General features: G+C 50.7%; 10 protein-coding genes across 10 annotated transcripts; 5 read left to right on the forward strand and 5 right to left on the reverse strand.

The window, feature by feature from the left end:
• Nucleotides 1–39: 39 nt before the first annotated feature.
• Nucleotides 40–2,731, forward strand: PV05_04143 (uncharacterized protein). The gene is made up of 3 exons (XM_013464839.1): nucleotides 40–892; nucleotides 940–1,414; nucleotides 1,467–2,731. Exons 1-3 carry the CDS (start codon nucleotides 385–387, stop codon nucleotides 2,248–2,250), a joined length of 1,767 nt encoding a protein of 588 aa, XP_013320293.1. The 5' UTR covers nucleotides 40–384; the 3' UTR covers nucleotides 2,251–2,731.
• Nucleotides 2,732–2,943: 212 nt separating this feature from the next.
• Nucleotides 2,944–3,600, forward strand: PV05_04144 (uncharacterized protein). The gene is made up of 2 exons (XM_013464840.1): nucleotides 2,944–3,358; nucleotides 3,412–3,600. Exons 1-2 carry the CDS (start codon nucleotides 3,094–3,096, stop codon nucleotides 3,441–3,443), a joined length of 297 nt encoding a protein of 98 aa, XP_013320294.1. The 5' UTR covers nucleotides 2,944–3,093; the 3' UTR covers nucleotides 3,444–3,600.
• PV05_04145 (uncharacterized protein) lies at nucleotides 3,567–5,123 on the reverse strand (the record flags this gene model as incomplete). Its single annotated transcript, XM_013464841.1, has 3 exons — nucleotides 3,567–3,874; nucleotides 3,928–4,708; nucleotides 4,759–5,123. The coding sequence occupies 3 exons, from the start codon at nucleotides 5,121–5,123 to the stop codon at nucleotides 3,656–3,658; spliced, it is 1,365 nt and encodes a 454-aa protein (XP_013320295.1). The 3' UTR covers nucleotides 3,567–3,655.
• A 1,307-nt stretch (nucleotides 5,124–6,430) lies between these two features.
• Nucleotides 6,431–8,631, forward strand: PV05_04146 (uncharacterized protein). The gene has a single exon (XM_013464842.1). It carries the CDS (start codon nucleotides 6,589–6,591, stop codon nucleotides 7,921–7,923), a length of 1,335 nt encoding a protein of 444 aa, XP_013320296.1. The 5' UTR covers nucleotides 6,431–6,588; the 3' UTR covers nucleotides 7,924–8,631.
• PV05_04147 (uncharacterized protein) lies at nucleotides 6,770–9,409 on the reverse strand. The gene has a single exon (XM_013464843.1). The coding sequence runs from the start codon at nucleotides 9,171–9,173 to the stop codon at nucleotides 8,010–8,012; it is 1,164 nt and encodes a 387-aa protein (XP_013320297.1). The 5' UTR covers nucleotides 9,174–9,409; the 3' UTR covers nucleotides 6,770–8,009.
• A 990-nt stretch (nucleotides 9,410–10,399) lies between these two features.
• Nucleotides 10,400–11,916, reverse strand: PV05_04148 (uncharacterized protein; the record flags this gene model as incomplete). Its single annotated transcript, XM_013464844.1, has 5 exons — nucleotides 10,400–10,488; nucleotides 10,541–10,558; nucleotides 10,610–10,909; nucleotides 10,961–11,123; nucleotides 11,170–11,916. The coding sequence occupies 5 exons, from the start codon at nucleotides 11,914–11,916 to the stop codon at nucleotides 10,400–10,402; spliced, it is 1,317 nt and encodes a 438-aa protein (XP_013320298.1).
• A 2,419-nt stretch (nucleotides 11,917–14,335) lies between these two features.
• On the forward strand, nucleotides 14,336–17,325 carry PV05_04149 (uncharacterized protein; the record flags this gene model as incomplete). The annotated part of the gene is made up of 7 exons (XM_013464845.1): nucleotides 14,336–14,674; nucleotides 14,720–15,411; nucleotides 15,465–16,357; nucleotides 16,412–16,490; nucleotides 16,587–16,664; nucleotides 16,722–16,866; nucleotides 16,918–17,325. The coding sequence occupies 7 exons, from the start codon at nucleotides 14,336–14,338 to the stop codon at nucleotides 17,323–17,325; spliced, it is 2,634 nt and encodes an 877-aa protein (XP_013320299.1).
• A 70-nt stretch (nucleotides 17,326–17,395) lies between these two features.
• Nucleotides 17,396–19,876, reverse strand: PV05_04150 (uncharacterized protein). Its single transcript, XM_013464846.1, has 5 exons — nucleotides 19,556–19,876; nucleotides 19,367–19,502; nucleotides 18,528–19,312; nucleotides 18,128–18,481; nucleotides 17,396–18,076 (listed from the first exon to the last, which is right to left on the reverse strand). Exons 1-5 carry the CDS (start codon nucleotides 19,699–19,701, stop codon nucleotides 17,506–17,508), a joined length of 1,992 nt encoding a protein of 663 aa, XP_013320300.1. The 5' UTR covers nucleotides 19,702–19,876; the 3' UTR covers nucleotides 17,396–17,505.
• Nucleotides 19,877–20,558: 682 nt separating this feature from the next.
• PV05_04151 (uncharacterized protein) lies at nucleotides 20,559–21,802 on the forward strand. Its single transcript, XM_013464847.1, has 2 exons — nucleotides 20,559–20,788; nucleotides 20,834–21,802. The coding sequence occupies exons 1-2, from the start codon at nucleotides 20,646–20,648 to the stop codon at nucleotides 21,711–21,713; spliced, it is 1,023 nt and encodes a 340-aa protein (XP_013320301.1). The 5' UTR covers nucleotides 20,559–20,645; the 3' UTR covers nucleotides 21,714–21,802.
• A 435-nt stretch (nucleotides 21,803–22,237) lies between these two features.
• On the reverse strand, nucleotides 22,238–23,789 carry PV05_04152 (uncharacterized protein; the record flags this gene model as incomplete). The annotated part of the gene is made up of 3 exons (XM_013464848.1): nucleotides 22,238–22,660; nucleotides 22,707–23,513; nucleotides 23,565–23,789. 3 exons carry the CDS (start codon nucleotides 23,787–23,789, stop codon nucleotides 22,238–22,240), a joined length of 1,455 nt encoding a protein of 484 aa, XP_013320302.1.
• Between the last annotated feature and the right edge of the window lie 607 nt (nucleotides 23,790–24,396).

Below are 24,396 nucleotides of genomic sequence, written 5' to 3' on the forward strand. Positions count from 1 at the left end.
ACCCTGCATTCTCAGGGCTAGTCTCTTACAGACAAGCAACCGACCGTTGCTGATGGCGCCCAAAGGATACCCCGGACGAGTTCACCCACTCGCCCACTGAAAAGGCAAGCTCAAGAATGCCCATATCCGAGCGGTGTCTTGTGCGTGTGCTTGTGCTACATGACGCCGAGGCCTTGTGACTGTGCCGGTATCAGGCATTTCCCCAGCACTTTTAAGCGAACACGATTCTCCTCTCTGTTTCTCTGCTACCCACCGCTACCGCGCCATCATGCAATAGGCGCCGCATTCCCTTTTTGCGAACACCCATGACGAATCCTCAGCGCACCGTTCTCCTCTTCGTCACATCGTGAAACTTCCAGAGATTATGTCTACAATCAGAAGGATATGCACAAGGCGAAAGCCGTGACGAGTCGGCCAGAAGAAAGCGCTGGCCGCGCAGCGTCGCGCCCGGCTTCCAAAGCCTTCCAATTCGTGACTGCGCTCCCATCTTCGGAGGCCGAACGCAGCCAGAACAAAGTCCTCGTCCGCTCGAATGCCTCCAACTTCCACTGGCGACGGGTCAAGAAAGACAAGAAACCAGAATCCTCCCCGACTCGACCAGCTCCTCCCAGGCGGCGCTCGACGAGCAGCCTACCCAAATCCTCGCGCAGGGCACTCGCACCAGCCACACCCCAGAAGAACGACTCTGCATCGCCGGAGAATGACATCTCACCGCCCAAGAACGAGGAGGATCAGAGCGAACATGCAGTCACAGAATCCCCCGCTTACAGCGATTTCATCATCTCTCCGGACGCCAGCTTGTCGACCTTGGTGATCTCGGGCCATCATGACCCCTTCGAAACATACCCTTGCGATCTGCCGAAAGACTTTGTCAGTCCTGTCCTCGATCAAAGTAGGTGCTTTCGCAGCTGTGAAGAGGCAATATCTGACACATAACAGTCAATAGCTTCCTGTCATTGATGTTTCCACCCGAACGAGGTCAAAGTATCAGCCCCCTTGCAGAGACATGGCTCCGGGCGACTTATCGTGACAGAGGGCTCTTCCATGCCTCTCTGTTCTGCCAACTCACGCGAAACCGCGTCTTCTTTTCAACGCCAATCGAAACACGCGAAACGATGCAATGCTACACCGAAACCATTCGCGGCGTGCACCAGAAATTTCAAGATACCTCAGTCAGCTGTGAGGACGAGAACATTCTATCCGTTTACGCCCTGTCATATCATGGTGACCTCAGGCGCGATCCTCCTGTGGTCGCACCGTCTCAAGGACCCCTAACTACATTGCAACTCCTTCACATCTACGGTGGCCGCTTGGAAACAGTCCAAGTCCACCTTCAGGGTCTCGCCAAAATGCTGATACTGCGTGGTGGTCTTAGCAAGATCAAATTGCCCGGCTTGGCTCAAGCTATTTCCTTGTAAGATCTAGCCCTCACCCTCTCCCAAGTACACACTTCTCATTCATGACAGTGGCGACATTGTCCTCGCCTCCCAGACCCTAGCAAGACCAATGCTTCCTTATGTCCCGATGCACGACGATGTCGTCGGGCTCCTGAACACCGCATCACGCAAGACCCACCCACTTGTTGGTCTGGGGAAGGGCTTCCGCGTGCTTCCTGAAATGCTTGGGCACGCTCATGATGAAGTCTCAAAACTTCTTGTCGTGCTCCGGTGGATGATTCAATACACATTCGCCGTGGACGACTACGTCCAATCTCGCCCAGAGGCTCAGGCGCCGCGCGCCTTGATGGACCAGAGGAACTTTGTCCAGCATCATCTTATGCAGCTCACGCCCGATGCATCCGAAACGACGGCTGAACACGCGATGTGTCGCCTTGCCCGGCTCGGCACCTTCGTCTACAGTCTTCTCGTTGTATTTCCGCTACCAGCTGTCGCCGCGCCGTTCGCCAGGCTTTCGTCCGACGTCATCGTCCAATTGTCCCTGCCTGACGTGCAGGCGCGTTGGGATGAAGCGGCTGATCTTATGCTGTGGGTCACAGTAATGGGAGCGATTGCCAGTATCGGCACACCTGATCGGGTGTGGTACCTTACCGCATTGGACCGGTTGACAAGGCAGCTAGATATAAACAGCTGGACAGCCATGAAAGAACGGATGAAACTCTTTCTGTGGTTTGAATATACAAATGATTCAGATGGATTGAAATTGTGGAGAGAGATCGAGGAGTCGAGTTTAAGTAGGCTGCCAAACGCAAACCCGAAGATGGAGTATCTGATGGAACAAGGTGGTGCATAACGATAGCCAAGGCTCAGATTGTGCAGGACGCCCTTAGCCAGGCTGTTTGCTGGAAGCAAGCCGGTATCTGAACGGGGCGCGCACACAATTCTGGCGGACGTTGATTGCTATGGCCATATCCAGAATCTCTCGAGACCGATATCCATGCCCAAGGATGAGCCTCAGTCGATGCTGCCACTACGTCGTCAATTTTTGACCATGCGGGATCGGATGAAGGAACCAACTTCTGAGGTTCTTGGGGAGATGATGAGCAGCCAGATGTGTGGACGCGCTGACGGGCCAAAACAGAGCGAATAGGTAGATGTCTGTCTACGGAGTAGATGACCACGAGATGGCGGATTATTTGCTTCAAACACGAGTAACGATCCCCATCATCGGCGAGGCGCCGTACATGATTGGAAGCGAGAAACAAGTTGTATTCAAATGGAAGAAGGGTCTGACTCGTAGTTCGTGTGCACAGGTATCTCAGCATAACTATGTTGACATCTCATTCAACGAATATCAACACCAATATCAGCTGCATCCGCCGTACCTCTGGAATAAAAACACAATGTTGACTGATCAAGCATGAGTCTACTCCTGCGCGTTTACTAGATCGTCAGGCTTACTCCATGTACTTGCCTGTGATTGGGCACTATGTGCATTTGTCATCCGGCTGACGACCCTCCAAGACCTCCCTCCCTCTGAGGTCTGCGTTTCGCTGGTTGCCGACGTCCCTTCGAATCTGAAAGAGCTAAAAGGCCTAACCTTCCCTGTGCCTACTGCAGAGATATCAGACCCTGCAGGATCTTCTTGTACACCATCAAGGACCAGTCCAGCCATCTTCCTGCTCGCACGATCAACATGACGAACGCGACCGCCAAAGTCTCCGGCAATGTCATTGCCTCGACCGATAAGTACGAGACAGTCGAGGGCAACATTTACTTCCCGTCGGATTCCATCAACAAGTCCTTCTTCAGCCCTTCAAACACCCGTACATCTTGTCCGTGGAAGGGAATAGCGAGTTACTACGATATTACGGTTGATGGCAACACTTTGAAAGATGCTGCGTGGTACTACCCGACCCCGAAAGAGAAGGCTACCAACATCAAAGATCATGTGGCCTTTTGTAAGTTTTGCACTCTCAGTCCGCATTCATCCGGTACTGATGGCTTTTCCCAGACAAGACTAAAGTCGATGTCTCAACTGCATGATTCACCGCTAGGCAAAAGCCCTTTGTAAACCAGGTCGTCTTCTGAGAAGATATAAGCGGCTTCTGAGGTGGCATTTCCCAGACTCCCTAGCTAGTCCTGAGCAAGAGCGCTCAACAATACGTTGCATGATTCATTGCTCTCAAAATCTCATGCAGCTGCTGAGTCTAATTCTCCTTTTCCCTTTCCTACCAAATTGCCATGACTTGGGCACGTCAGAGGGGAATGTATGTCGTGTTGGCACAACTAAATCCAAGGTCGGGATTCAAGGATTTCGTTGCGTTCATACAGATCACTGTCGCTGGCTGCAGCAACTCCGGAAATACTTGGATGTTGTCGAACACAAAATTCTTACAGGATGTGTAAGTGTTGCATTCCACAAGGATGGCTTCAGTGTGCTTGAGACTCGGAAGTCCAACGTTGTACCAGCAAGGCTATTCCTCATCTGTCAGCTGCCGTTCTCCTCACTTGACTGGAAAGCACTTACATCGGTCACGCAGGAACCGTCTCCCGGATTGAATGAGTTGACCGTGCCGGTAATGTTAGCCCAGGTGAAATTCTCCATGTTGACGGTCGAGTTGTTCGGCCTTCCGATCGTGGTGCCATTCTCCAGCTGAGTTTGAGCAGATCCCTGATTGAAATACGTCTGCGTTACGAAGATTGGGAAAGTTACATTGTACACCCTGAGATTCGACCACGTTATGTTCTTCGCAAGGCCTTGCCCTCCGACCCAAGACTTGAACCGAGCAGCATATACCGCATTGATGACGGTGATGTCGTCAAATTTGATGTTTGAGACATTTGCAAATTTGGCCTGGTTTTGGCCCAGAGAACCAATCGACATTCCGTGGCTTTGGTACCCGATTGTGCCGCCTTGGAACAGCACATTGTGAGCACCGGCTTGAACAGCAATTGCATCGTCACCGTTGAAAATGACACTGTTAAGGATACGAATGTCGCTGCCGCCAACATCAAAGCCATCCGTGTTGAAGGGAAATGCCTGAGTGGAAGACACTGCATCAACCACCGTGTCTGAGATTGTAATGTTCTTCCCACTGACTTGAACACCCCAAGCGATCGGCTTGCGAGACTTGAAATTCCGCATCGAGCCGTTGGTCACATTGAAGCTCATCAGGTGTGGTCTTGATGCTGTTCCGCTGCCGTTGGGCGGATTGGCGTTCCACCAAGACTGACCGTAACTGTCAATCCAGCCATTGGTGACGTTTTGAGTCCCAACATAATCAACCGATTCACCAGCCAGCGTGAACCTATTTTGGTCAGCAAGCCATTCAAATGGGGTCATTGCATATCTGCCTACCAATAAAGTGCAGAAGCATTTGTTGCTGCGGTGGTCTTGTTGACTAGTGCCTGGATTGCGGTGATGTTTCGCGGAAGATGCAAATTACCTTGCATCTGGACAACGACATTCGACAGATTATTCGCCGCAAGTGGTCGTAGGACATTGTAGTCGACCCCTTCACTGAAGATAATTGTGGCGTTCTGCGAGCATTTGGCGAAAGCAGAGGCAATGGCAGGAGAATCGTCAGCCTTGCCGCCTGATGACTTGTATTTCGAGGGAATCGTGCAAGTATTTGCCCTCTTGCTGTGGTCATGCAGATTCAACGCAAATCCCAAGGACGCAAGCTGCAAGAGGCAGTAGACACTGACGGCTGGCACATACATGGCCGCGGTTCACGACAGCAGCTCACAGGAAGTCGGATAAAGGACACTGCCGGCACCGTTGGAATCCACGCTCGAAGACATTGGGACAACGGTCTCGATTTTATACATCGTCGTAGCCATGCAGCATGCCCATCATCGTTACAGTCTTCCTCCGCAAATGCTCCAAGCATGGATTGTTCTAGGACTGGAATAGGAAGGTAAAGTAGAGTTGACCGGTTCGAACGCCGCAATGCCAGCCTCGTGTGGAGTTACGAATGCGGAGTGTGGAGGAGGAGGAAGAGTCTGCACTGTTCTCAATCCAACATGGAAGTCTAGCATCTTCCGAGTCGAAGATGGAAATGCTCCGGTGGTGTCACGTTTATGTCGTTCTTGGACTTGTCCTCAAAGGTGGCGTAAAAGATTAGTCAGTGCATTCTTTGTGATGTTGAATACAGCTTTGGACCCTACGATCCAATGGTTTCGCAAAAGGCAAGCAAGGAAAGCAGGCCAACCTTGGCTGTCCATGTGGAGGAGGCGTCACCTGCTGCAGATTGAAAATGCTGCTTTCTCTGAAGCAGCAGGTCTGGGGTCATGGAATCATGACACTCTTGTCCCTGCGTCCACGGATGCTGGCTCATTCCGATGACCACTTGCGCAACCAGGATGTACGAAGCTCGGTGCAGGACGATCACAGCATTCGGGCCTCGCTTATGAGAACCGGTTCGAGGACAAGATTCCGGGCCATGAAGCAGTCTCGTTGCCCTCACCTCCTTTCGCCCAATACCACTTTACGGCAGGATAGTATCGAAAATGCTCCGTCCATATTCAGCTTTGGTGGCTGGCCGGGAAAGCTTTTCGAGCACAAGACTTGATAATTTAGTGTTGACAGATGAGAACAATATTCTTTTGTAACCTTCACTTTCTGCTCCCAAGCTGTAACATGATTTCCGTCCGTGATTACGCTCTAGACGGAGTTTGCTTGGGCCCGATGAGTAGCTACATCTGGTATTATTATTTCGAGACACCGGACGCATGGCCTGATTCCATAGGTAGTTTCTATCCCATCAAAGCCTCGCAGACGTCGTTTGCGGTGTATCATCAAGCATCCAGTTAAGTGACTAGGGCCACGAGGCAGCTGCGTCGGCTGCCGCTTTAACTTATCCTGATGCACGTGAGGCCCAAGCCACCCACAGTAGAGCCCCTCCAAGATGAGTGGCGTTGTCATCACTAACTAGCTCGAGTGAGCCCGAGGAAGCGGGCGCATTGGCAACCAAGAATGTTTCATTCTCCTTCTAACAGCAACATCAACCTCTCCCCTGGTGAATTTGGTAGTATCACAACTCTGCTCAGCTCAATCATAGCGCAAGGTTCAATCCACGAAATTCCGACGGTCAGATCAGGAAGCTTCCATGTCTCGGGTATTTCAGCCCCCCACAGTGCCTGGTAACCGGAGATCAAAATTAGGGGCTGTCGTACCAGGACTATCATGACCTCCACTATCGCTCTGCGGCAAAGGTCTTTCTCCCACAAGGTACGCACTGGCTGTCTGACCTGCAAGAAACGTCGGATAAAGTGCGATGAAAGGAAACCCAAATGTGGGAATTGTACAAGGGGAAAACACACTTGTCTTGGTTACGAAGTTTCCAAAGCCAAGATCTTTTCCATTGAAACGACCTCGGAGGGAGACCAAACCAGCCGAGCTAGCAAGCAAACGGTCCAAAAGAGCCCGCCTAACTTGGCGTCAATTCAGCCAGTCTTCGGCACCAAAGAAGAGACGCAATATCTCGAGCACTGGCTACTGAGCACATCTGCCATGCTCTCCCATTATGGGCCGATGGGTGACTTTTATACTGTGGTTGTTCCGCAGTTCGCCTGGCAATCTCCAGCGGTGAAGCACATGCTCGTTGCTCTATCAATGACCCATGCGAAATTCGTCAGAGGAGTGGCCTCTGCATCGGGCGAAACCAAATCCCAAGCACTCTTGCACTATGTCTCAGCCATCACAGAGATCCGACTTCGCAAACTCTCCCAGCTTCAGGTTTTGGTCGCTGCTCTTCTTGCCTGGACTTTGGAAATGATGCAAAACAATTTTGATGCGGCACTGGTCCATCTGAAAGCATCGGTCCAACTGTTGCAAAATTACGATTCGCTGCAGTGGCGCGACGGTACGAGAATTGTACAAGAGGCTCTACGACCAGGTTGTATGCTCGCAGAAGGGCTTACCGCCATTGTTTTGCGCAAAGGCCAAGCTACCAAACAAGTCGAACCCGAATACCGCGACCATCTAACTTTGCCCTTCGATGGTCCCTGTTTCACGTCGATGGCGGAAGCACGGATCGAGATCTGCGCCATCATCGAAAGTATTGCTTCTTTGACGCAGAGTCCGGCGCAGAAAAACACCCTTGAGGATATAGAAGTGTCACTGAGCCACTGGCTTGACAGTGTCCGCAAATGGGATCAAGAGTCCACGCCATCAGCGTCCTTGACCGGGCTCATCCTACTTTTCCACATTGCGATGGCATTGCTTCCTGAGCATGATGTTGCAGGTTTCAGCTATTCTGCCAATCCTGCCATGGTCGACTTCGTGGTAGAACGAGCATCAATCTTGCTGACCATCGGTAACATGAGAGAAGAGCACAAGGTGGATGTGATGGAGAGCGTGCAACAAGTGCTTGGATTTGTGGTTCGCTTCTTTCCTAAAGCTTCGAGTCGCGACGAAGCTCAGGCGATGCTGCAACGTCTTTGCGCCGATGAGACGGAGATGAGCGAACCAAACATTGCCCGGAATCCACTTCCAAATCTCCCAGGTATAGTTCCATGAATCATATCAACATGAAGTTTACGAACGTCAAAGTAATGGCACAACACCTCTTATCGGTCCATCTGCAGAGCCCGCAACCGGGAGGCCTACTTTTTCTCCCTCTCGAAAACATTTCCGTACGTCGCCTGCAATCTGGCGCTCAGATAGTCGCCTGACGTGAGTGTTTTCATTCCCTCGGCATTGAGAACACCGCCTCCATGTCCGATGACCTCTTTCTGGAAGCTTGCTGCCCTATCCGCGACCAGCGGCGAAGGCATGGGGGTCAGTTTGGTGTCCTCATGAGGCTGCACAAATATGGCAATTGAAAAGCGGTCGGACCCGATACCGGTATCGGTATGGCTGTTTGAAGAGGTCTGTTCACCAGAGGGTGTTGTCAAGATGACACGATGAATTGTTGATCTCAGTAAGCCATTGGTCCAATAGCTCAGCAAGTCTCCAATGTTTACGACAATCGGGGGAAATGACTTGGAATGGTAGTTTGGCGGGAAGATAGGTACACCCGCCCAGTCTCCGTTCGGTTTCAATATCTCCAGGCCAGGCTGCTCAGGCCGAGTGAAGAGAAGGGTGATGCTCCCGTAGTCAGAATGTGCACCCGCTCGAATGTCGGCTTCAGCGTCGTAGTCAGTATCGGAAGGTAGTGTAGGATAGTATAGGAATCGAGAAGTGTTTGGAGAGTTGTCGTGGGTACGAGCTATCCAGTCGACATCAGGGATAGCCAGGCCCATTGCAAGGAGTCGAAGAATGCGCGTTGCTATATTCCGGCATCTGGCATGAAAGTCACGAAATGTAGCATCTTCTTTTTGAAATGTGGCTGGCAGTGGTTGGCGCCATTCGTCGGTTATGGGATCTGGACCAGAGAGATTGAACGCCTGCTTGAAATCACCGCGTGAATGCTTGCTGGGATCGAGGTTTTCGACATGCATCCCAACGTATCCTCGATTGTGTTTGATTGCACATGCTTGTTTCTCTTCCGTAGAGGCTTCTTTGAAGAACCGCCGGGAAATGTCAAAGACGTGGTCGACAGTTGCCTCATCAAGGTCGTACGTCCTGGCGACCGTCCCGTTGCCATTTTGATATGTGCCATTCTCTGGCGCTGGAGAGCCAGCGATCCATAGAAACCCCCATTTGGCGGCGGCCTCTACAACGGCTTTGCCCAACTCGGGCGTCTCGTTGGAAATGTCGAACAGAGGCAGGTCGATGGTTTCCTCAGAAGCGGCCGCATTGCCGTTTGGTACAGATACTGAAGGCATGGTTGAGGGCAAGGTAAGTCGAGGGTAAGCTGTGAACGATGGAAGTGGAAGCTGCTATGCGACGACACTTTGATAAAGACGTGCTGTCGTTCAACGAGATGTGTGATGGATGGTGCTTATCACCAAGCCGCGGCCGGAAGCGCCCGTGGGTCGACGGTCTCATACAGTCTTGACCAACACCACAGCAGGGCCGAAGAGTGGCCAATATCGAGCAAGCTAAAGAAAGTATCAGTCTCGGTCACCAACTCATGTACTTCCTGAACATTGGGGCCTCTGGAAACTTGCGTGATTGTTGATATTGATCATACCAGGTATCTGTAACCAACCGCTACAGCCAATCATTTGTGTTCCTGGCTCGGCATAAATAGCGTACGATCTGACGCGAAGCTTGTCGTCCAATGTCAACCTCCAACAGACTGCGCACCATCTTGCTGCCCTCATTCATGTTCACGACTTTGATGAGCCAAATCGCTGCGCTGAGAAGAAGTACTGACCAGAGTCCTGGCTATCATACGTTTCGCTGACCAAGACCTGCATCGACAACCTGTTGCCGCTAATCTGTTCCAGAGACGAGTCCTTGTATGCCGTCAACAACTGCCATATTTTGGGATATTGCATCTTCGCATCCTTTTCGGCCATTATCGTCAGCGAAAACCCAGATCCTTCATACAATTCCTCTACCAGCCGTCCCTCACTAATGCCGGTCGATTGTGATTCGAACATCGGAACATATGGTTGATGAAGAGCGTAGGGTCAAGTCACACACGGGCAAAGTCGTCATCATTGAAGAGGGGGATCTTGGATTCGAGCACTCTCTTGTTCGATGGCGGAAGATGATTCCTCCAGACTTCTCGGCATCGTGCGTAACAATGTTCACACGGCCGAAGAGCCAAAGCTTCTATCATCCTGAAATCGCCCGAGAAATTCAAACTTGACATGCTCTTCTCAGCGGGCTTCTTGCAAGCACCTGGTCATCGCCAACCGCGACACTGCGGGTGGGTACGATGTCCCCATACATTGTCAATATCTGAACAGAATATTTTCGAATACAACTGTCAACCGTCACTCGTCAAATCAAATGGCTGACTCTCCAGCCGTCACTTGTGCGAAAACGTCCCAAACACTGATGTTTGGCCCTGGCAATATTTCTTATATGTAAACCCGCCCTGTGTATATCCTCCAACGCCATACAAAAACACAAAACCTTTCCTTGTTGGAAGATTTTATCATTTGCAGGAACCAAATCCTTTCCTCTGCCACATCTTGACGCTCTTGATTTGCATTTCGTTGTTATCTTGCCACGTTGGATACCACTCTGGAATGGATGTCAATATTGTGATCAGGACGAGAGAGATGGAGCAACTAACGGTCTTTGGCGTCCCAGACTAGACAAGTTGTCAGCGTTGATTGGCGAACCACTTGAAAGGACAACTTACAATCTTTCCTTGCCGTGGGCGATTGATTGACCCATGGCTTGCCTCCCTTACCATCTTGAAACCACCCGTTGGTGCCTCCGACTGCCACATTCAATATCAAGAAGAACGGCTCGTCAAACGGTGTCGCATCGACTCCCGTTTGTGACCAAGGATCAACGAAGGCAGTGCCATTGGTGTCCGATAGCGGAAAGTCGCCACGCTGCCAGAACGGTTTCTTGAATTTGGTGTACAACACTTGCATCAAACGAGTGTCGATGTACGTATAAAGGTAATCGGGCGTCCATTCGAGGCCGTACGTATCTGCAGACCTTGTCAGCATTGGAAACGGGAAATGGTGGCAATAAGCCGTACGGAAGCCCTCAGTATAAGTGGTATGCAAAGCGTGCTGCCGGGAATTTGTCCTCCACCAGCCATCGTTGGCGATGTCGGGTCCCCAATGAAGCGTGGAGCTGACGATGTTATCGCCTCCCATCGGATACGACCAGTTGTTGCCTCGCGATTCAGCGATGTCAATCTGGATGTGTGAGCCCTCTTGCACCATTTGGTAATGCCAGACATACCTCTCCGCTCATCGGCCAGGGGCCATAGGTGTTGTTCGCAGGCAACATCCATATCGCTGGCCAAAGCCAGTCACCCCGGGGCATTTTCGCAACGACTTCGACTCGGCCATATTGAATTGTAGCGCCCTTCTTGGTGTTGATTCGGGCACTTTTTGCAGGGTTCACAATGGTGCCATTGGTAGTGTTGGTGCTGACGACACAACTGTTCCATTCATCACTTGTGCACAGTCCACTGGCGGTCAAATTGATGACATTGTTGGTTTCGATCAAGTGTTGGTCTTGCAAAGTAGGTTTGATGGTGAGTATGCCGTCCTTGACAAAGACGTTTTCGTCTGTGTTGGTCGTCTGGTCAAATTGACCGTTGCCAAAACCACCGACTTCGACTTCTTTTGTCCAAATCTTTTCATCGAACCCGCCAGCGAAATCATCTTCATAGACCGAGCAGTACTCCGGTGTTTCCACAGAAGCAAGGCCGTCATACACAAGATATCCTGACAGAATGAAGCCGATGATGAGCCCGATCAAAGGGAAAAGAGTCAACCATTTCTGTCGAGGGTCCTTTTTCTCTAGCCATGGCTTTTCGATTTCACCTTGGGGTTTCCGCCGTGACCGGAAATACTTGGCTGGGAAGTGCTGTTGGGCAAGCGAGGCCGAGGAAGCATTCAACGTGGGATCGAATCTTGCTTGAGCTGATGCTGGTGAGGGTTGAAAGTCTCTAGGGTCTTTCTCCCGCATCGAGTACGCCATTTGGATAAGCACGGTAGATGGCAAAAGACTCTTTGCTGGAATGGGCCGTAGATGGATGTTCAAGATGTTCCAATAGACAAGCGGCTGTGAGGAAAAGACGAAAATGGTCGGCGCTCTCCTGCTGCGAGTCACCCTTCGAGCAGACTCTTTTGGTGCTTCAGCTGGATCCACAGACGATGGGAGCGAGACCTGGCAAGACTCTCGTCAACCCGCTACAGCCTCATGCGAGCTGAAGTCCGCAATCTCCCAGGGAGACAACACCTCAGCGCGCCGCTTCGATATTGCGAACTGTGAGGCAGCTGTTGCATGTTCCTGCATTAGGGATCGCAATTTCCCCCGACTCGATATGGCCCCTTTCCATGACGCCTACAGTCTTCGGAGGAGCCTTGTTGTTTGAGGATGGAGTCCATGGAGGCTGATCCCTGTCTACGTGAAAGACACCTTCCGCAAGGGAGAGCATGGTTGCCAGGATCGTGTCCATGAGGTGGATGTTCCAGGACAGCGGCACTCTACCAAGCAATCAAAACTGGGCCGTACCTGCATGATACCTGCATCAAAGCGTCTAACAGCAGTGGGACCTTATCAGGTACCCGGATAAGCTTAGAAAATTGTGACAGCCGATCATCCACGTGTCATACACAGCGGCTGTTGGTTCTTTTGCGCAGTATCAGAGTACTTCTTGCATATCACCATCAGACCGTTTCAGCCCAATGCTTCAAGCTGGACGGTAGGATCTTTTGCATTGTGACATGGCTCGACTTATGCGGCGATTCACCTGATCTTCATCACGGCGCGAGAACTGAGATCCAAGTCTGTTGGCTGAGCACATGCAAGTGTGACAGCGCGGAGTATGGGCGGGCTTCTGGCAAAAAGCCTGTTATGACCCATGTTGCACATTTTTATTGAGACATGGGTACTGATATGGAACGACAAGGGAATCCCGAGGATGGAGGAACCCAGGAGGCAAATTTAGAAACCATTATAGTGTGCAGTGATTGGACAGCACAAGGCTAGCCAAGCCCAATGGCTTCAGCTCAGATCCCAAGCGAGGTGACCTGGAAGGAGACAACCCAGATGGTGATGTTGTTTGCCTCTGTGGCTTCAACCAGGGGGTACATTCTGGTCACGGTCCAGAGTCGATTGGTGAAACAAGGGCAACGCGCACCAATGAAGCTGCCATCGCGAACTCCTGCGGGTTTTTCCCATGTTCGCTACGATGGCAATTGGGCCCGACAGAATGACGAATACGGTGTGATCGGCAACAGCCACCCGTGGTAGCGAAGGGAAAAGACAGCCAGACGTTGCCAGACAAAGAGCAACGATCAGCTTGATTTTCCGCCAAGGAAACAAGGGCCACACCTTGTTTTCAACCTCATTGCTGTTCCATCACGTCCATTCGGCTATGGTGCCGTTACAGTGTCACCAACGCACTGCTTGTATGGTGGAATCATATCAAATTCGCTGGGTGTATTCTCGGATATCTCCTTGTGTTCAACTCAGCATCGAAACCAAAAAGCCAGGTGGGAAGGGTCAAACGCGAACAGATGCAGGTACAACCATCCCGCCTCGTGAAAACCTGTTTCATGCCCACTCACCCTGGTTCTACTCGCATCTGTTGGATATCGGATCCAACTTCAGCCGCCTTTCCCACCAATTACCAAGAGTCTCGCAAAACATGCGCACCAAATCGAGCCCTCGCCTGCGTCTCCCTTCCCCAAAAGGGCACGCCAAGTACCAAGTATTAATGCGGCTGGCGAGTCAGAGATACAGGTACCGAGTATGCTTGATCACATCTCCCAATAAACCTCGTATAGCCGTGCAGCGGGTTCCATATCTGCATAGCCGGTGCCTGAGGCTCCACAGACTCACGGTGTGCTTTGATTATCGGTGATCCTCGACGGTGAGTTCAGTGGTAAGATGACGCATTCAAGCGAATATTAATTTCCCACGTCTTCTCCTCCGGCCACCTCATCACCGAGAAGGGAACGGGGGTGGAATGGGCGCTGCAGTTTGACAAGCCTGGTCCACTGCTGGAGAATTGAGGGCTGAGACGATGTGGTCAGAGAACTGATACTCATCGATAAGGAGGTAGGCCGTCTTCCATCGCTACAGACTGTTTCGACCAGAGGTTGCAATTTCTGTTTACCTTCTCTTGCTCGTTCGCTTTTCACGTCTATGCATCTTCGCAAGACACTCACCTTCGTTTAGTGCTGCCTTTTGTCCATTCTTTCCGACCACACTCATTTGGCGAATTCCAACTTCCGCCGCTCGTTCACACTACACTCGCTTTTCCAGTCTCTCATTTATTGTCTTTCGGTTTGATCAGTTACAGCTTGAACCAAGTGCTTGCCTCATCTCCCATTTGCGGAAACATCAGTACTTGAAAGAGTGTCGTGACTATTCCGCCTAGCTGCCTGCCATGGAGATGGGTCAGCTGCCACGAATGCCCAACGCGGCACACTTCAACAACCATATGGACTTCGACTTGGAGCCCCCTCACTTTCCAAGGTCGCCGTCACAGTTGTCTTTCATATCCGAAACCGATTCAATGGCACCACTCGGCTCTGCTGGAGCCTTCAAATGCGACATCATGGTCAAATTCCTTCGTCAACGCCAGATGGAAAAGCTCTGGTCCAACAGCGACATTGAAGAGGGCGTGGTTCTGAAGAGAGGCAAGCACGACTTCGTCTGCCAGCCATCTGAGCTCCTCTTTGCTCGAAATGGCCTGTTCGAGCAAGTCAATCGCCTGAATGTTAAGGTAAGACGACCACAAGCCAACGGTTTCTCATGCTGAGTACAACAGGTTGCCATGACCGTTAAGACGGACGTCATTCAGTCATTCTTACAGACCTCACAACTGCCTTATGTTCCGTATGTCGACGGGTTGCGTATTCAGGTGCTGCCAAACCTCACCTTCCTGTCAAGCTGCAAAAAGCACCATTTCGCCGCTTTCATACGAGATCCAGGCCTTTTGATCGTTTGGCACGATGATCCCGAGCAGATCATCAGCAGAGCAGAGCAAATCGAGCAGCATCTTGTCTCTCTGCTCTGGAAAGACGAGACTATTGTTCTCAAAAGCGCAGCACAGAGCAAGGCACCTTCGATCAACATCACTGAGAAGGTGGATGCAAGCGACGAGGAAGAAGGCCGCCGATATGATGACAAGCCAAGGAAGACGCTATTGTATCAACCAATTCTCATGAGCTTCGTCGGTATCCTGGTCGTTCTCACCATCGGGCTCGGATGGCGGAAGGTCGCGATCGAGGTCAAGACAGATCACACCTACCTTCGACTTGTTCTGGCCGTGGTCATTCTGCCTCAAATATGGCTTGGATGGTTCTTCTTCCAAACCCTTGTTAACGGCATATCACAAATGTTTGGCCCTGTTAACCAGATGGATTCAAATTCTCGAACTTTCTCCGGACTGCGTTCAAAGAGACTCGAGACCGAATCCCTTCCTCATGTTACTGTGCAATGTCCCGTCTACAAAGAAGGGTAATATCATCCAGTGCCAGAGACGGAATCGAATTGCTGATCAATGATTATAGGCTCTGGAGTGTCATCGATCCTACCATGGTCTCCATCCGCGAAGCAATCTCGACATACGAGATGCAAGGGGGTACCGTCAACATCTTTGTCAACGACGATGGCATGCAGCTCCTCAAGGACAACGAGGCCAAAGAGCGTCAAGACTACTACGAGGAGCACAACATTGGCTGGGTCGCTCGGCCCAAGCATAATCCCAGCCCGAAGCCAGAGAGCGGAGAAAAAGCCTTCGTCAGACCTGGAAAATTCAAGAAGGCTTCCAATATGAACTACGCAATGAATGTTTCTGCCCGGGTTGAGGACAAGCTCGCCGGAGTTCCACGTCATGACGGATGGACACAGCAAGATGAAGACCAAGTCTATCAAGAAATGCTTGACCAGATCTTGAAAGAGGATCAAGGTAGAACCTGGGCTCAGGGTGATGTGCGTATGGGCGACTACATCTTGATCATCGATTCAGATACTCGAGTGCCTGCCGACTGCTTTCTCGACATGGTCAGCGAAATGGAAGCATCTCCACAAGTGGCGATCATCCAATTCAGCTCTGGTGTGATGAACGTTACTTCAAGCTTTTTTGAGAAGGGCATTACCTTCTTCACCAACCTGGTCTACACTGCCATCCAATTCGCAGTCGCAAACGGCGACATTGCCCCGTTCGTTGGTCATAATGCTATTCTACGATGGTCTGCTCTGCAAGATATTGCCTATGAGGAGGACGGTGTAGAGAAATACTGGGCTGAGACGACGGTGTCAGAAGACTTCGACATGGCGCTGAGGTTGCAATCCAAAGGCTACGATCTGCGATTCAGTACATATTTCGGTTCCGAGGGCTTCCAAGAAGGTGTGTCCTTGACAGTATACGACGAGTTGGCACGGTGGGAGAAATATGCCTACGGTAAGCGGCCCAAACCTCCACAGTGTCGAGGGCTAAACTGATTATCCGCTGTAGGCTGTTCGGAACTCATCTTCCAACCGCTGCGATACTGGCCAACGCGAGGGCCTGTCACTCCCTTGTTTCGCAAGTTTATGTGAGTTCAACCTTTCCACCGAGTATCCGACGAAAACATTGCAGCCATAATGTGAAGCATTCAGCAAGACTTTGTACTGATCCAGACCGTCTCAAGGTTCTCAAATATGTCATTGATGGCAAAACTCACGATCATGTCCTACATCGGCACGTACTACGCCATCGCATCAGCATGGTAGGTTCCGAATGCATCCATGAATGCTGCTATCCGAGCTAATGATTCCCCTCGCAGGGTTCTTACGGTCATGAACTACTTTCTCATCGGCTGGTTCAATGGCTATCTTGACCACTATTATGTTGACTCGTTCAAGATCTACTTCTCCATCGTGGTTGTTTTCCAAGCTCTTGGTACTGTATCGTTGGCGGTCCTACGCTATGTGAGTTGATCCCATTCCCGCCCAAATCGCCATGGCTAACGATTTCCTCAGCGCGTTGCTGGCCGCTCTCTCATTGGTGCCTTCATTGAGAACCTAACGTGGCTCCCACTGCTGACGATCTTCCTGGGTGGCATCTCCCTTCACGTCTCACAAGCAATTGCATCTCACATGCTATCGATCAACATGTCATGGGGCGCAACAGCCAAGGAAGCAACTCGGACATCTTTCTTCGACGAAGTGCCAACCATCCTCCGGCGTTTCAAGTTCACCTTCATCTTCTGCGTCATTATGACTACGGGTATGATTGTCCTTGCCGGAGTCGGTCCTCTTGGGCAAATGGTTCCTCATGACTGGCAGATCAAAGACTTCACGGCCATTTGGCCGTTGTCATTGGTTGTTGCGTTTCACTTTCTTCTACCGCTAGTCTTGAACCCTGGGTTGATGCAGTTCACGTTTTGAGGATTTCATGCACACGAGTTATTATTTTCGAGCTCAAAACGTCGTATCATAATAGAAATTCTAGGGTCAGGCGAGCTTTATTCATTTCAGGATTTACGACCGAATACGAGAATAGATTTAGTTGGTGTTTTGTCAAATGTAGAGACATATATCGAAGTCTAGACTGTGGTCTCAGCAAGTCTAGGTTGATAATGTCATGTTACCCAGATGCGAACCCTGTTGAGGGAATGGTACAAAGCGCAGTTTGGCTGTAGAACCCGAGCGCAGTGGTTCTAAGCTAGACGTCCCCCTGTGGTGCCGCTCCAAGTCCGCGTCCGGTCGGAAGAATGTTAGCTTGTGAGGCAAGTCAATATCCTGGGGGACACCCCGGGGAACTTCGCAATCATCCTCTGGCGCAAGCTCGATTTCCCAACCTTCCCGGAAAAACTTGCAGATCACCATGGCTCTTGTAGCAAAGGGATGCGCCGATGCAAGCTCGGCAAGATACTTGATACTCGGTGTATGGTAGATGCGATGGTTGTTCGGTCCTGTTTTGTGGTCTGCCATTCGAGCGAGTTCTGCCGTCATGACGAGGTACGGGAAGAATGCTGGTGTGCGGCGGAGGGAGTAGATATTCTGGTACGCCTTTACTAGGGACAGAATGTTCTCGGTTGCCTCTGCGCATACCAGCCGCGTGAAAGCGACGGTGTCGAGGATCCCGGTATTGTAGAAGGGTCTGAAGAGGAGCAAAACGGCAAAATGATAGTATATGCTGGGAGCTGTCAGTACGAAGAACAAAGAGTGTGACCGAGGGACGACTTACTGAGCGAATAGGACTGGAGGTGTTGAGTTGCCACCCAGCCGCAGCGCATCCGGAAGTGAGCCGTAGAATTGAAGGTACTCGGTGTACAGCGCTCGTACTCGCGCTGTGATGTCTCGCGTGTCCTCCGATTGCAGGCACAGATTGGTCTTGTGCACAATCTCCGAAAGTTCGGCAAAAGCCTTGTACACCGACCTAAGGTTACTGGGCTGGTGGAGGGAGCGATCACCGTGGATGCCTTGATCCGTGTATGGCTGCCACGGTTCGTGTTCGATTTCGTCGATTTTGACTGGCTTACGAACCAGTGTCTCTTCCAGAGTAACCTGTGACGACCGACCGATGCAAAGACACCATGCCCTAGCTGAGTTAGTACGTAGGAAGCAAATTCAGGTACCACGCCTACTGTTCCAGAGTGTAAGACCCCCAAAATGTGGCGGCGCTGACTTGACGCTCCGGGTTGGAGTATAGCAGTCGGTCTGCACGCCTGTCCTGCGAGTCGGCCAGGTGTAAATCCAAGTCAAGCGCAGTCCTCATGGCATATCGTGAAAGGTGCCAACCACTCACATCATGACCGCAGCTGGCTTGCCTCAGCGACATCAAGCCCAGTGCTTGAACCTTGTTCAACGATGGAATGTCCTCAAACCCCAACAAGCGCTGTGCTTCCTCGTAGAATTGGTCTCCTGCTGTACCCCGGTTGTCTTTGTCTTTACGCACCTCCACCAGGTCACTGAATCTGGCGCCCAAAGCAAGCATCGCATTCACGAGCAAGGAAGAACAGAATCTTTCGTTGCCCGTGTGGAAATCAAGGAGGAAATGCTCTCTAGATAAGCTTGCAAAGACAGGATATTCCCAGGAAAAGTAAAGCGATATCAAGTGTTGTACAAGGTTGTCGTCGTTTGTCGCCTTCGTCCACGCCGCTGGTGGGTACTTTTCAGTGGGTGAAGGTTCATTGTCGGTCAGGATCATCTGGGAGAGATGCGAAAGACGTGACGGACCGACCAGATTGAAGTCCGAAGGTGATCGCCAGCCCGAATGTTCGCCTTGTCCCGGAAGTTCGATGTGCATTTCACGGTCTGGCTCTGTGTCTCTTCCGCCGGTCGGAGGAGTTCCCTGTGCTGGATCATGAGGAAACCGTGAAGACCCCGGCCCTGATGAGACATTGTGAGGAGTGTCTTCGTACTCTTGGTCCTGTGGGAAGAGTCAATGGTAGTGATCTAGGCACGACGGATTGTACCACGGTACCTCCAAATATTGCAATGCCAGTGATCGCGCCTCGGAATCGCCTTCGGTGGAGGCAACAAGATCAGCCAGTAGATTGGCGAGTTTTTCGTTCTTTGCCTGTAATTCGGCGACACTGCTTTTGCTCTCGATAAGTTCTCTGGTCGAGTTTCAGTCTTGCATCTTCCATCGTTGAACAGACTTTGCTCGTACTTCTTCGCCCTTTCCCTCTTCCGGTCGCTGTACGTGCATTCCGCCCCATCAACCTCGCATTTGATACATCTGACTCCTCCGGAGCACTTTGTCCGCATTCGACGGCATCGGTCACATGCGTGCGCCACCCGAGGTCGAGAGTCCATGCTTGACGTGGCCTATCGAGGAATCATCGAATTGGTCAAGTCGATATTGTAGGGTCATGCTGGAAGTTTCCCGTACTGGACCTGCGATACAAGGACAGGGATTCTGGTGGCAAAGGTAAAATTAATTCTACAGCTATTCGAATGAAGTCATTCTGCATCAGAAAACATTCTAGGCGAGTATCAGGAGGTGTTTTGGCGACGAAAGACCGTTGAACGCGTGTGTCTGGACCCGGAAAATTATGCCGTCACTCTGATGTCATTGTTGATGCCAAGCATTCAAACACGTGATGGTCCCGAGACTTGCTTTCCGGATACATATTCTGGAGACTGCGGCCCTCTCACGTGATCGATGTGGCTGCAAATGTGCCAAGGGATGTAATGACACGCAGAAGGGCGGGCCAGACGGACACCTCCGTCCCACGAGGCGGCCTCGATGGCTAAGGTTCGGCAATTTAGACAAGATCGTACCTGGGTACCTTTACTGGGTGCCTTAAGCTATGTCATCCAGCATGCGATGCAATGTCAGCTATTTCACCCAGTATGCGAGTTCAATGTAAACTGTATTCTAGCTAGGAGCCGCTATGTAAGCCGTATCTAAAAGTGCGCGAGTGCTCTGTAAGCATGCGCCAAACTCGGCCTGTACTTTGACCGAAGATCGTTTATCTGACATATCGACCGCGGCTTTTAGCTACTTTACTCCAGTCCATAGCGTCCTTGGCACTCTCTTTCAATTGGTCTGCAGTGTTGACCATCCCCAAAGTAGAAGACTCTAGTTACTGATACCCCTCCGCCCAGCGTTCGCCAGTTGGGCCTGAAACTATTCCCAAGGGTATATGCAAATTCCTATAAGAAACCCCTCTCAATCTCAAGTGACCAGAATCTTCAGAGACAAAACAAAGTCAGCACCATTGACACAGAAACGTGACACCATACCAACGCACAAAATGAGCCAACAAGCAGCATGGATCAAAGAGCAACATGCCAGCCTCGTGGTTGACGAAGCTCCAATTCCAACTCCTGGGCCAGGCGAATTGCTGGTCAAGATCAAGATCATTGCTTTCTCTCCACTCGAGGCGAAAATACAAAAGTGAGCTCACTCATCTCCAGCAAGGGGGCACAGCTAATAATTCAGGTCCGCTCTCATTCCAATCCCGTATCCCAACATCCTCGGTATGTCCTTTGCTGGTATCGTCGAGGACGTTGGGCCCGACGTGACCGATTTCAAGCCAGGCGACAGGATTGCGACCATTCGCGACGGGCCGAAGGCTGCTGATCCTCGCTTTGGAGCCTACCAGCAGTACGCTCTCGCATCGCAGACTTCGACTACCAAATTCCCAGAGGGAGTCAGCCTCGAAACCGGTGCAACAACGATTCTCAACCTTGCTGCTGTCGCCTCTGCCTTCTCAATCTTTATGGGTCTTGACCGTCCGCCTGTTACACGCAAGGCGGAGGCGAACGGCAAGAAGATCCTTATATACGGCGGTTCTAGCTCTGCGGGTGGAATTGCTACGAGCTATGCCACTGCAGCCGGATATGAAGTCATTACCACATCATCACCCAAGAACAAAGACTTCGTGCAGTCTCTAGGTCCGTCAATCATCATCGACCACTCGCAACCTAGCAAAGAGTTGTTGACCGATATTCGATCTCATGGTCCTTATGAAACCATCTTCGACGCCATCGGCCTTCCACCAGTTACCGGCGTGCTGGCAGAGTACTTACATTCGCTGGGTGGTGGAACGTATTACTCTCTGATCTATCCGGAGAAGCCTTTGCCGGATGATGTGCAGTGCAAGTTTGCACCTTACAGCTTGTCACTTGATAAACCGGAGAACCGAGACTTCAGAGCATGGTTCTACACTGAACTCGTGCCGAAGGGACTGCAGGGAGTGATCGTGCCCACAAGGCCACAGTGGGTTGAAGGCGGATTGAGTCAGGCACAGGCAGCCCTGGACCTGATGGAGGATGGCAAAGTTAGTGGTAGGAAGCTGTTGATGGATCCGAGCGCTTAGATTAGGAATACTAGGTAATTAGTGACGCGTATAGGAGGCACAATGAAGATGCCTCCAACCTCAATAAGTTTCCTTTTCCCCTTTGCATACGATCATTTAAGCAGAATGAATATACATCCGCCTTAACAAATGTAAAACTATTGGTTGAGGTAAATGGAGTAGAACGAACGACGCTTTCATGCATACATGTACTAATCTTCTGAACGTCATCAACCAAGGTGACTGGTACTCGAGCGACGTAGAAAGTACGCTCTTCAACATGACGTCTTTCACAAGGCACCAATTCTGTTTCCTGTGTGTTGTTAGTATCATTTGTTTTATTGTTAGTAGTATTGGGTAGCTGTTGCATAATTAAATATTTGCACGTCAAGACGATTTAAACTATAAAAAGCCTAACGAAGGTCGAAGGACCTAATGAAAATCGAAGAACCTCATTATTAGGGAAATTTCCAGATAGCAGATCTCTAGTATCCAACTAATGTGCAACCCGAGATGTACCACAGCTGAGTGATTGCATGTTCGTATCATTGAAAGCCATACAGAACTTGGGTGTTTTCCTGCAACACTGCTTCAAGAGCTTTAGGATCAAGCCCTAGAGCCTTCAGGATAGTTGGCGCCACTTGCGTGGTATTGACCCTGCCATTAAACACCTTCTTCTGGAGCTTGGGATTGCTAATGAAGCAAGCTACCTTTCGATCATCGTCGCTCAATCCACCATGCTCTGCTAATTTGGATTGCGAAGTGGTGTAACAGGTCCCTAATTCGGGTTGCACGATAATATGCGGCACGCGTGAGGACGCCATTGGGTTGCCGAAGCCTTGTGCAACGAGCTGTGTCCCGGAAAGCGTGGTTTGGATCTTCAGGTTCGAAGCATTCTTGTGGAGATTTTCAACGGCGGTGGGAATGTCAGCGGTGTCGTTCAACCAGAGAAGACCAATATCATCCGCCTGCACATTGTCAGTTTCGCACTCAAGGCTGTTATTCAGAACGCACCGTGAGAAAGGCTGTTGGCACGCCGGTCGCATTTACCAATGCATCTGGATCGACCTCATTCCATAGCTGAGGATTGATCGGAGCTTGACCATGTTTGCTTGCGATAATGATCAAAGATTCATTCAGTTGCCCTTTCTGATCAAGCTTTGTCACAATTCGGCCAAACGCTCCGTCAACGTAATCGAAAGCGTGAAGTAGTGCTGGGCTGAATGAAGAATCATTCATATATCCGACGGTTTTCTGGGCAACCGATACTGCTTGAAAATTACCTCCGATCAATGCGGGCATCGAAGACGGAGCTAGATGTCCTGTTGAGTTGGCTGGTGTTGTGCCGTCGATGAAGCTGAGCCAAGCTTGCACGTGTAGTTCATCATATGCGATTGTGGCATTGACATTGTTTGGCACGGCTTGAATCTCAGGGAAGTAACCAGCCGATAGTCCTTTCCCACTGGGTCCATTCATGATCTCGTATGCCGGATGTTTGTCCACGTATGCAGTCTGCAGGCCAGCAGCTGTGATGACCTCGAAGACGGTATTGACCTGAAGTCTCATGTGCGGGTAGATTGACTCACATTTGCCGTTGACGAAAGTCATTGGCAGATTGCCCGGGTCAATGCCACCAGACCACAGTAATGTCGAGTTGTAATCAACATTCTCGGCGTACTGGACTTCGGCGCCCGGAACACCCGTGCAGTTGCTGCCAGCGGGATAATATGTCCAGTCCCAAACATCGTCGTACCAAATACCAGTAGTCCTTGGACTGCCACCTGTATACTGCGCAATGGAGCCCGGAAATGAATCAGATGGCTGCACAAAGGGTCAGTTGTTTTGTCCCAAGTCAAGCAGACTCATACGTACTGCGGAGGTGAAGGCATTGGAATATTCGTAGCCGGTTGATAATAGCTTGGATATGTTTGATTCTGGTCGGACCGCTACATATTTCTCAACGTCGCTCGAGTGCATGCCATCGACGCTGAAAACCAAGACATGTTTATACAACGCATTGGAGGCTGGCGCTGCTTGCACACGGGCGATCGAGAAGGCGGCCGTAGCACCTAGCGAGACTTTGGTTAGGAGACCCATTTGAAGGTAGAAATTGGTTTGTTTGCCGAACGTGTGATATGATGAACGAGCAAAAGAAAATAGAAAAGGTGACCTCTCCGCGCCTTTTATCAGCCTTGTAACGGGCCTGTGACTTTCCAGCGTACGTATTAGTCTCTCCTACGTGGATGCTATCTGCTTGAGCAAGTTCGAATAAGGAAAGGCCAGAACAAAATTTTGATCTAGATCAGGGCTACTTTCAGTATCGATCTCTGATATATCTTGTGGCTGTGAGCACGTTCGCATGAACAGTAATGCCATTGCTCGTGCTGTCCATGCTGTTGAAACTTGACCCACGCTGCCGCTTTCAGCCACATTACAACAGCCATAGATATTCGTACGGTGACTCACAGATCGTCATCCCGCATATTGGTGAGTTGTTCTCTGGCCTGTTCGTACCACCCAAACTGAGCTCTCCCATTCTCGCTAAGGTGTTCGACCATTTTTCCCTGCCATGAGCTCACTGCCGGCGCCCCAAGGTGCACCTTTAAAAGGAGCTTTCTACGCATAACACTTACAACTTTAACAGTTACCAATTCAAGCAGGTCCTGACTGTTTGATCGCGAACACTAAGAACCGTGGGTTGATC

This window comes from Exophiala xenobiotica (assembly GCF_000835505.1).
Source record: "Exophiala xenobiotica strain CBS 118157 unplaced genomic scaffold supercont1.2, whole genome shotgun sequence".
Taxonomy (NCBI): domain Eukaryota; kingdom Fungi; phylum Ascomycota; class Eurotiomycetes; order Chaetothyriales; family Herpotrichiellaceae; genus Exophiala; species Exophiala xenobiotica.